The sequence below is a fragment of the Ahaetulla prasina genome, chromosome 1 (assembly GCF_028640845.1).
Source record: "Ahaetulla prasina isolate Xishuangbanna chromosome 1, ASM2864084v1, whole genome shotgun sequence".
NCBI classification, from domain to species: Eukaryota; Metazoa; Chordata; class Lepidosauria; order Squamata; family Colubridae; genus Ahaetulla; species Ahaetulla prasina.
The window spans coordinates 181,584,155-181,596,275 of record NC_080539.1 but is presented as its reverse complement, the minus strand read 5'-3'; the positions used below and the strand labels follow the sequence as shown (position 1 = coordinate 181,596,275).

Here is a 12,121-nt window from a genome sequence, read left to right as displayed (position 1 = left end):
CTGTAATGATCAGATTCTCAAAGCAGAAATCAATTGTTAAAGGTGTACCAACCAATTCAAAACAGAAAGCCAAGCAAATACAAATTTAATTCTTTACTGCTGAGCCATAAACTTCCTGAGAGTAGATGAACACTAAGTAAGCGTGATACAATATCGGAAGAAAAATAAACTGTATGCAGGGGTGAGAGAGGTGAGAGAGATGGAGGCAGCGTACTGTTGTCACAAATCCCATTCTTGTGACACATGAAAGAAGCAGAACTTGCATTGCAAAAGTTTGATTCAGTTTGATTGGACAGCCATTTGTCCAGAATGCTATAGGTCTCCTGCTCGAGCAGGGGGCTGGACTAGAAAACCTCCAAGGTCCCTTCCGTCTCTGTTCTGTTCTGACTCTGCATATGCCATTTGGTTGAAATCATTGGATCTCTTGAGGATGCCTTGGTGGAGTATGCTCTAACTTGGTGCAGAGGAGCACAGAGATTACCTTGGACAAAGTATAATGAAAGAGTTAGCAAAACAACATCTTAGCCCAAGAAAACAAAACAAAAAAAATGTGAGAGAAAATGCTTATAGTAGACTCCTTGGCTCACTTTAGTATAAGAAGTAGAGAAAGGAAAGGTTTCTCTATCAATAAAACAAGAGTTGTGAAAATTAAATGAGGAAATTTTTCTACGAGTGTCAGTCATGAGTCATAACATAAGCAAAATGTTTTCTTTAAAAAAATGATCAAAATAAACATAGGTAACCTTTTAAATACCCCAAATTATTCCACCGACAAAGAATTGATTATGGAGAGAGAGAAAGTGGCCCTGGTCAAAGTCTCAATTGATGCCTAGGACATAGAAGGTGAATGTTCAAATTTAATATATATTCAGGTGGAAAAATTGCTATGGAAGTCTAAAATATGTAGCTCCAAAATAAGGGTTCTGATAAAAAACCAAACTGACAGGGAAAATAAAAAGAGCAAATTCTTCTTACACCTTTGTGATTACTCAAACCATTATATTAAAAGTTCCCCTGGAATATACCATATCATATATCAGGAAAAAACACCTCAAACCCAAGAAGTAAGAATAGTTAATAAGCATTATCAAGGAAGATTCTAGAAGGAAAGAAAGGCTTCATCTGGAAATGGGTCTTTTCCAAAAAAAGAACAAAAAATAATGCAAGGTCCCATACAAGAGATGCAGCCAAGGAAAAAGAGCCACCCAAAAGTAGCATGTTGCCAGGATCAAAATGCTTAAAGAATTCTTGGTGTCATCTTTTTCACTTCAGAAATTCTACAGTAATCCTATGCCTGACATGAAATTTTCCAGAAAGGAGACTGGGGAAGTTAAACAATTGGTGGTATTATAGTGACAAACTGAACAGTCTAAAAATGTTGTCCATTCTTATGTCTATACCTACATCCTATTTCTGCTTTCTAAATGGGAGCCCTGTGCTATCTCTTGGTTTTCTGCATATACAAAAAGACACTAACATGAGAAAAATGTACAACCAAGATAGGGAAATTGTAAGAACAAATCCAATGAAAAAAATTGCACTCCAGGAAACTTCACAAGTGCTGCATAATAGATTATATTAATAGTCTTTCTTCCTATAAGCTTAGGCTTTTTTTAACTTTTTAACGCTATTTGAACATTCCACTTTCTAGGAGAACCGCTAGATAAGGAAAGCAACAAGGCTAAAAAGCAAGTTACAGTTAAAGCAAAAGGACAGCAAGGAAAACAGAAAACAACAAAGGAAAAACCCCAGCTTTCTAGCCCAAAGGATTACTGTACTGCAGCACAAAATCCCTCAACTTGCCGTTGTCAACTTTGTATCAGCAAAGCATTTGAACCAATGGAGGTCAGCTTCATAATTTACAATGCAAACTCATCAGAATTATCACAACCGCAGCAGGAGACTGAGGTCATGGATGTTACGGAATCATATGGTATGAAAAGCTCTCTTGTACCACAATTGTTGACTTTGTAGAATCATTCTTTTTGCCATGCAAAATGTATCAAGGTGTCTTTGATTATCTATAAATGGAGTTCATTATGAATTCAGGTAAAGTGGGGGGGAACTCTTGTTTATCCATAACCATAGGGTTTTTTTACCCATAGTTCTAGAAAGCTATAGATGAAATAGATTTACAAAGCAGCAAACCTATATGATGCAAATGAAAATACATAATTCTATAATAAATGCAGAATTTTACTTCTGCAATATTTGTTTTAAAAAATATGTAAAGATATACCTGCAAAATTCAAACAAACTCCAAGTGCTTGTGTCTTCCAAGCATTAGAAATTCAATAGAAATTTCTGTTAACAGGGCATGGGACGTTTCTCCCATACCCTGTTAGTAGTAGATGCCTATTGCTTCATGATGAATCCAGTTGAAACTTCCACTTCAAATCTCTTCCAATTCAATTCCAGATGCAATTCTCTTTGCATCTTTTCCCTGCTGTCAGAACCGTTCCATACATGAATTACCACATTTGACATATCCTATCTTGCTCCATCAAATTAAATAATTTTTATTAATAATTATGCAATTTTCTGTTGCTGAATGTTCACCTGTAAATTTGAGGTGATGCGGAAATTTTTGTCTACCATCTGTAACTTCCAACAGAGAATTAATCTTTTTAAACATTCCATCACTGAATTCCAGATATGCTATATTTTCATGTCTTGATTAGGTCAGTTAATTGAGATTATGTGCTCAGCTAGTGTTTCATTAATGGGGATCAGTATAAGAAAATGAAGTGGCTTATTCTAATTATAGCTTTCTAAATTCTAATAAAATGTAGATTTTAAGCATGAATCATCTCTGGACATACATGCATATTTTAATCTTGATCAGTATAATAGCTGTTATAACTTAACATCTAGCTGTCTGCATATTGCTAATACATTAGTACCTTTTTGCTGGATTACTTTAAAATTCCTTTGTAAAATTGTCCTAATACATTTTATAAATATAAGCTTACAATTTTTTTAAAATCAAAAATTGACCTTCCTTTTTTTTTCTAATATGAGACACTATTACTTTTCATAGAAAATGACTTAATTGAATATTCCTTTCTATGCATTATTTTCTAGAGGAAATAGCAGATAAAGAAAGTTCTTGGAGGAAAGCAACATGTCAGAATATAGATGAAAGCATGCAAGAGATGAGAAACATGGTTCCCAAAACAAAGGTTTTGCATCCTGATGAAAGTGATGATGTCATCATTGAGGAATTTGTACCAAATGATCCAGAGCCCCCCAAAACTACTAAACCACCTGATGATATTACTCCAATGGATTGCCAGCAACTACCTAATCTTGGATTTTTACGGACAAATTTAACCAAAAGTGACCTGGAAATTTTTTCACTGTGGAATGGTAATCTGCTGCTTCATGGATAATACCTGGGGAAACTGGGATAATTGTTTGTGAAATGTATTAGCAAGTAAAAAGTACATACAAAAACCAGAAATCAGGAACTATCACAATAAATATATACTTTGTGTATGAACTTTAAAAAATCTTAAGTAGGACAATCAGATTTCAACTGCAAAAATGAGAAATAGTGAGAAAACCACACATCTAATTATTTTAGGATTTGTTTCCCAAATGGTAAAGCACTGAAAAAGTTACTGTAAACTTGTGTCACATGCTGGCCACGCCCATCCCTGGTTTAGCAAAGGGGAAAAAATTCATGATACATCACGTGACAACAATGTGACTGCATGAGTTTGACACCCATGCAGTAAGGCATCAGTTTTGTTACTTTTGCCTTTGAAATGGGCAAATGTGAAAATGCAAACAGCAAGAACTAGAACCAATGTGCAAGTCATGAAAAGGGAAGCATGTCTACTGATAGGTCACTTTAGAGTTCCTAGACTGAGTACAGACACTAGATAGTATTTCAGAATACTAAAATAGTATTCTTTAATGCATTAGAAAGGTGGATATCTCCCCCAGTTAAGCCCAGTTTGGGGGGATTATAGCCTATTTTGCATGGCAGTTTTAAATTGTTTGTGTCTTTACTGAAACTAGCTGGAAATCAAGACAAGTTAAAAAAAAATTGCAGATTCCAATTTTTTTTTTACTTAGCCATGAAGCTAGCCAGGGCCTCTGTCCTGGTGGCAGTTATCATTAGCCTCTGAGTCTAATTGGCAGATTCCTTTATTTAAAAAAAATCGGTGGATATTTTCGCAGTTTCATCTGTTTAAAACGCACACACCATTTCATAAAACAAAAAGAAAACCTAGCCTTTTATGGGTCCACCAGTAAACAAAGGAGGAGGAAGAGGGGCTTTCAGAAGGGGGTAAAAAGCCCAGCCGCTTAGTACAAAACAGGTAAAAATGGGTGCCCTCCAGTCAAAACACCCAGGAGCCAAGTGGAGCATATCTGCCTGTGATTAAATGAACTGAAGTTGGCAGTCTACAAAGCACTGTTTGTGCTGGCATACATCACAAAGTGCTACTTTTGATGCAGAGCAAGAAACTACAGGTGGAAGTTGCCTTCATGGTGACCTGGAGGTGGGTTGAAGACAGCACCATGGGTGTGCCCCTCCTTGAGAAACCATTGGAGGACCATCCTTATGCCAGGAGAGCAGGACATGTGGAAGATCTTTATATACATGCCTTTTTCTTGTCAATGCCATGGAAGTGACTTGCTATGCTTCCGTCCAGGATACTTTTTTTTTCAACCTTCAGGCCTAGCATATGGCATTCCTAGAAAATCCAGTAATAACTAGAAGCAATGCTTCTTGTTTCCAAGATGAAGCAGTGTCAAAAAGGTGCTGCCATCTTCCAAAAATTCTATGACTTTTTCATAAAATACTAGAATTTCTACAGAGGGAAATCTATTAGAAAGATGCATATAATCAGAAACTGTTACTTTACGGAGAAGCTCTGATTAGCACATGTAAACTGAGAAAAAATGTGAAACAAAAATGTGTGGGGAAAAAAAACCAATGAGACTATGTCATGTGAGCATCTATATATCATTTTCATAGCACTTGGGAATCATAGTTTTTTAAAATCAAAAATGCATCTGCAGTGAAAATCACAACACATTCTAGGTGCTTTTACAAATATTGCTGGCCGTAGAATGGCGATTATTTCAAGATGTTATTTTCTCTCTCTATAGAAGAAGTTATGAGACGTGCAGCTGACCAGCAGAAAAAAAAATTGACTGATACAACCGTACAAGTGGCAGCGCAATTGGTGCAAAATGAACAGTGTCAACGAAGTGGAAAAGCTCCTGCTCAAAATCCTGAAACGTTTATCTTACAAGTAATCTCCGTTGACTCTCCTTCTGCAACATGCCAAGATCACACGCCATATCAGCAGGACGTTGCCAGCACTCCCGCCCCCACCAATGCTCCTGTACCAGCATCCAATGTCTCTCAAGCTAATGAACCAAATCCATGTGGAGCTGCAGCTGTATCTGTCACATCCCTGAGTTATGGGGTCTTTAAAATCCCTTAATAACTTGTTCACTTGCAAAGTTGGATTGTGGTCTTCAAGCGGAATAGGCACTGATATCACATACAAGGCCAGTTGACGCAAATAAATAGAACTTTTGCCTGCTGGTTGTTCAATTTTCAATGCAGAAAATGTTCATGCGGGAACTTAAAAACCAAGCAGTTGTTTTAGTGAGGTACAGGGCATGTATGATGTCCAAAGTAATTCCAATTTATTTTCAAAGTGTGCATAGCCTTATTATTTTATTTTAACTTAATGTGGGGGAGGGGTACCATGAGAACCGCCATGGACACCATGACAACTATAGATCACATTGTTGATTTTTTAAATTTAGTAACATGGAGCCACTATTGTTTGGTTAACAGAACACAATATTAAAAATCCTCATCAATATTTGTGAACATTGCTATGAAGAATAAGTTGTACTGAGCTGAGTACAACTTAGTTCTACGTAAATGGTGCCACAGCTCTCCTAATTTTCATATTTTTTTTATTTATATGAAAACTTTGCTTGACTTCTTAGTTTTCTTGGAGATTTAAAGTTTTCTGAATTTAAAATCTAAATAGAAAAATATGACTTCTGGCAACAGTTTCATGTACAGTAAATACACTTGTAGCTCTTCCAAGGAAGTCCAGTATTAATTTTTCTACCTGCTCCCACTAGATTGCATCAATTATATAATTTCTTGTGGCATTTGGTTTCAACTAGATCCATGATGGTGAACCTGCGGCACATGTGCCAGAGTGGCACGCAGTGCCGTTTCTGCGGGCATGCGAGCCATCGCCACAGTTCAGCTCTGCCACACATGTGCGTGTGCCTCCTGCCCGGCCAACTGGTCTTTGGATCTCTGCTGTGCATGCACGGGGGGGGGGCGGGCACACAGGGGGAGGGGCTGCATGAACATGCGTGGGGAGTGGTGTGCATGCAGGGGGCCAGACGCATATGCATGGGGGTGCGCGTGCATCAGTGGTGGGATTCAAATTTTTTTATTACCGGTTCTGTGGGTGTGGCTTGGTGGGCACGGCATGGTTTGGTGAGTGTAGCAGGGGAAGGATACTGTAAAATCCCCATTTCTTCCCAATCAGCTGGGACTCGGGAGGCAGAGAATAGATTCGGGCGGGGCCAGTCAGAGGTGGTATTTACCAGTTCTCCGAACTACTCAAAATTTCTGCTACCAGTTCTACAGAACTGGTCAGACCGTGCTGAATACCACCTCTGGCGTGCATGTGGGGGGGGTGCACACAGGAGGGTGCACATGCATGCGAAGCGCATGCGGGGGGCGCATATGTGGGGAACATGTGTGACCCAGACCCAACAAACTCATCCGTGATAAAATAAACTTTATTCGAACAGCTGGGAATTACTTCATTCCCAACGTCGTTTAACTCAAAGGAAAACAAAGACCTCCCAAACATAAATTCTTCAGTGATCACAAACCCTGAGTCCAATTTGGCGAACTGCCAAAGGCCCTTCCTGATAAATGTCCAGAAATTACCAAAACATAAAGCAGAGGACGCAGCTACAACGTTGTTTTCTGGCAAGCTGAAACACTGGTGCTGGTCTGTTATTAAGCCTTGTGGGAGGGGCCAATCATCTCTTGGCCCTACTCCCGAGTTGTCCTCTCTGCTTGAGCTGCTCTTGCCTTTTGGCAGTTCTTCTCATGCGTGCATTAGGAACAGGCTCCTCCTGTTCCTCTGCCTCACTACTATCAGTCTCTGGAGGCTCTGGAGTCCACACCTCACTTCCCGATGGCCCTGGCCTCACCTCAGCCTCATCGCTGTCTAACTCTGTTGCCAGCTCCGTAGGCTGCTGATGACCACAACAACAGGGTGCATGCACAGGAGCCACACACGCATTGCATTTGTGGGGTTTGGGCACACATGAACTTTGGACACTCAGTCCAGAAAAGTTTAGCCATCCCTGAACTAGATTAAAATAGAACTAGATTAAAATAGTTCTAAAATAGAACTACCACAGCTGAGCAGCAAAAATTCAGATGACCAGTACTTGGCAGCAAAACTATACAATAGTAAAATTCTGTCTTTGCTGCCACCTAATGGCCAACTAGGCCAGACACTGTTATCCTTACACAATGCCTAGAAATTGTAGTTATATTCTAAAATTAAATGCTATTGTTACAAAGGTTTTCTTTTGAAGGTAGTATTTTCCTATTACCTTGCACAAATTTACAGGGTACTTCCACTGTTTACACAAATTTACAAGGTACTTCCACTGTTAAGATATCTAGGTTGCTCAGCAAGTCATTGAAAGGCACAGTGACTACATCATGCCTGTGTGCATGATATCTTAATAATGAATCAAATGACTTTTTGTAGTCAATGAAAACCAAGCACAGAGGCATGATGTACTCATTGTGCCTTTCAATGACTTGCTGAGCAACCTGGATATGATCCATTGAGCTGTAGCCACTTCTGAATCCTGCCTGCTCCTTTGGCTGGGCATCATTTAATGTTCTCAATGTTCTTTTTGCTGTTATCTTGGTGAAAATCTTGTAGATGACTTTAAAGTACATCATGCCTCTGAGCTTGGTTTTCACTGACTGTTTTCCTTGTAGGATGTGGTCATTGTCAGTTTCTGATTTCTCTCCCAAAGCTTTTGCCATTTATCCAAATCTATATTATATCCAAATATTTTAGCCCATACTCTTTAACTTGTTCTTCTTCCATTTTATAATTTAATAAATAATTGTATAGTATCCTTATCAATTTGTCATCAGTCCCCACCAATATCTTGTCCAATGTTGTTAGTTTTATATAAACCTCCCATGTTTTCACATCTTTCACATAACACAATTGTATCTGTAGGTATGACCACCACTCTAATTCCACCCCTTGGTCTTTTAGTTCTAATCTGGTTTTCAATTCACCATTCACCAACAATTTTTCCATATTTATAAGATTTCGGTATATCAATGCTTCTAAGGTGGAGAGTCAGACTGTTATTTCCCTATAGTTTTGTTGTTTAATTTTGTCCAACACTGATAAGGCTGCGTTTCTTACATAATGTCTTTGGAAATATTGATGTGTCATATTTCTCCTGTATCAAAGAAATGCATACCACCCTAGTTGAAGGTTGTGACCTTCAAAAACAATAGTATTTTATTCCTCAAAGTTATCCACTCTCACCCACACTGAGTGCAGCTGCTTGGTAATACAATTCCCAGCCAGGCAAACCAAAACCTCCTTTCCCTTTTGACTGTTGCAGTAGTTTCAGTTTTATTCTCTTTTTTTTTTCCTTGCCAAATGAATTTCAACATTCTTTTATTCAATTCCTCAAAATATTTTTCTCTAGTTTTATTGGTATTGTTTGGAATACAAAAAGTATATTTGGTATATTTGTTCATCTTTATTGCAGCTATTCGACCCATCATGGAAAGTTGCAAGATTTTCCATCTTTCCATGTCCAGTTTAATTTGATGCATTGATTTTGTATAGTTGTCTCCTTAGATTGTTATACATCTTACTATTAGATAGATTCAGGGGTGAAATTTGACCACCTCAGTCTGGCTCGGGCGAGGCAGTAGGGACGATTTAAATCTGTTCGCCGAGCTGGTAAAAACACCCCTGGTTGGCCCCGCCCATGCCCGCCCACTAGGTCGCTGCTCCCCTCTTCTGGCCACTTACTGCCAGGGTTGGGACCCAGTATGATTTGGCCATGGGAGGTGTGTGTGTGTGGCTGCCTTGCTTTCTCCTTCCAGCCTGAAAAGAAGCAGAAAGAAAATATTTGAAAGAGGTGTGGCTCAAACATATTAATCAATTCTAACACGGTTGTCATAGCAATACGGTAAAGGTTATTGATGGCTCTGCTCCCTGATTGATGGGCAAAGGGTTCAATGACTGAACCACCTGTTTGAGTGGACTCTAAAGAGAAGCCCTGCTGGCTGCTTGAAAGTAATTTTCATGTGAGTGGGCAGATTTTATACTAATGAGGCTGGGGAAGTAGGCTGGCACTGCCAAGATGGTGACTGAAAGGAGTTGCTCTCCGTTGGGGGGCTTGCTAGTGCCGGCCTCGATATTCGCCCCAAAGCCCGTGGTGCACGGTGGGACAGTGGTGGCTTTCTCTAGGCCTCACAGCGGCATCCCAAAAGTTGATTGGAGAGCCAGAGCTTGATCTTTCCAGCAAGATAGGCCTGACGGGGCTGGGGACAAGAGCCAAGACTGTGGAGGAGGTGAGGTCGGCTGTGACTACTCCAGGTCGCGCTCCTTTGGCCATCTCAGTCATTCATGTGAGTGGTTCCCTCTCTTGCCACCCACACCGGGTTGGTTCTTGTTCTGATAGTCCGTCATTCAGGGTCATCTCACTAATGTTACAGTAAGTGAATTTACTAGGTAGGAGATGGTAAAAGGTTGGCAGCTTCTGCCCTTGTCACAGATAACGATTGTGAGACTGTGTCTCTGAAAGAAAATACCTGCGAGTGTGTAATCCAGGGTGCTTCACGGGATCTGAGTCAGAGTACATGGCACGTGTCTGGATTCAGAAAATTAATACATATATGATATACTCCTGAATGAGTTTTCCCATAAATAAGGAACTTAAGTGGGACTTAACTCTTTAGAATAGTAACCTTGTTTAATTTTTTTCTTATATGTTCACTGTCGGTTGTTTTAAAGTTGGGGTATAAGTTATGTTCATTGACATTTGGGTACCATCTATTTTAATATTGCATTTTTCTCATCAAAGAACTGATGGTAGCACCTCAGTGTTTGTTAACCTGCTGGGCATGGTTATGTGATGGATTAGGTAGCTCGGATGTACTGTTTTTCTTCATCCCACCTCAGCCACTGCCTTATTTTCTTCATAAGTTGGGGTTTTCATTGCGCCCCAGGAGCATTAGGGGCTATTCATCTTTGGGGTGCAGATATTTCCCTTTCAGGGACTCTTGTTTTATTTCCTCAACTGAGCAAGAAAACTCTTTGTAGTTACAAAAGATGCTCTGCACAGGGGAAAGCAGCATCTTACTCTGCCCCAGAGCAGCTGGGAGTCTTTTTACCAGTGAAATAGGCTCTGTTTTCCTTTACTGAGATCTGGGCCTCAGGCACAGGAAATGGGAGAGAAAGATGAATGTTTTTTTTTTTATTTTGTCACAACAGTATACACAAACATCAACATAAAACAACAACACATCACATAAACATATATATGATTTATATTGATATGATTTATATTGATATATACTTATGATTTATATTGATACATTGATCATCAATTGTGTTGTAAATGTTGTACCTTGATGAACGTATCTTTTCTTTTATGTACACTGAGAGCATATGCACCAAGACAAATTCCTTGTGTGTCCAATCACACTTGGCCAATAAAAATTCTATTCTATTCTATATAAGCAAAAGTATGCAACAACTATATTAATTTGATATAATGAAAGGGAACAATAGGCCAGGAACGGTAGGCACTTTTGTGCTCTTATGCACGCCCCTTACAGACCTCTTAAGAATGGGGTGAGGTCAACAGTAGACAGTTTTTGGTTAAAGCTTTGGGGATTTTGAGAAGAGACCACAGAGTCAGGTAGTGCATTCCAAGCATTAACAACTCTGTTACAGAAGTCATATTTTCTGCAATCAAGATTGAAGTGGTTAACATTGAGTTTGAATCTATTGTTTGTTCTTGTATTATTGCGATTGAAGCTGAAGTAGTCTTTAACAGGAAGGACATTGCAATAGATGATTCTGTGTGTTAAACACAGATCTTGTCGGAGTTGGCGGAGTTCTAAATTTTCTAATCCCAGGATTTCAAGTCTGGCATAAGGTATTTTGTTGTTTTCAGAGGAGCGGAGAACTCTTCTTGTAAAATATTTCTGGACGCGTTCAATTGTATTAATGTCAGAGATGTGGTATGGGTTCCAGACAGGTGAGCTGTATTCAAGAATAGGTCTAGAAAATGTTTTGAATGCCCTGATTAGTAGTGTAGAGTTTTTGGAAAAGAAGCTGCGTAAAATTAGGTTTACAACTCTTAGAGCCTTTTTTGCTATGTAGTTGCAGTGGGCTGATACTTGGTTTTTTGGGGGAGGTGCTGGGGTGTCAGTCTTAAACTTTAGTGGAGAAATTAAGATTATAACTCAATTTAGTCACCAGGATAATTAGTGATAAGCTTTGGAAGGCTATCCTTTTGTTTTAAATAAGTAATCAATCAATTTTACATTTGTCAGTACAAGTGAATAAATCATCCAATGACCAGTCCAAACTATCATTATTCAAAAATAAGATAATTGGAAGTTGCATGCAATTGTGATCTCAAGTAAGTGTGATTGCCATTTTCCAAGAAACTGATCAGTTTATTTTTTGCTTTCAAGTAATGAGCTGAATTAATTGTGATTGTATTTACTATTGAAAGTAGGACTGCTTAAATCAGTACTGCTTATTTTTCTGTTCAAGGGCATAAGGAAATGTTTTAAAGATTGTCAGCTTTTTATATATGAAAATATCCTAATCTATATACAATAACATTTAAAAAAGCAACCTAAGATTTTTTAAAGACACTTTAAAAAGTCCACGCCTACCCAATCACATGACCACCAAGCCACACCCTCTAAGTCATGGCCACAGAGCTGGTAGGGAAAAATTATGAATTTCACCCCTGGATAGATTCCAAAGTATTTCATTTTTTTCACTATCTGGATATTCAT

At 38.8% G+C, this 12,121-nt stretch overlaps 1 protein-coding gene across 1 annotated transcript in view; it reads left to right on the top strand.

Moving 5' to 3' along the window:
• The window catches only part of LOC131197715 (dual specificity calcium/calmodulin-dependent 3',5'-cyclic nucleotide phosphodiesterase 1A-like), a 35,650-nt gene extending 30,185 nt beyond the window's left edge, over positions 1–5,465 (top strand). Inside the window, exons 13-15 of the mRNA XM_058182146.1 lie at positions 1,652–1,933; positions 3,085–3,369; positions 5,125–5,465. Coding sequence (XP_058038129.1) covers positions 1,652–1,933; positions 3,085–3,369; positions 5,125–5,465 — 908 coding nt within the window. The remainder of the gene's footprint in view (positions 1–1,651; positions 1,934–3,084; positions 3,370–5,124) is intronic.
• The last annotated feature ends 6,656 nt before the right edge of the window (positions 5,466–12,121 follow it).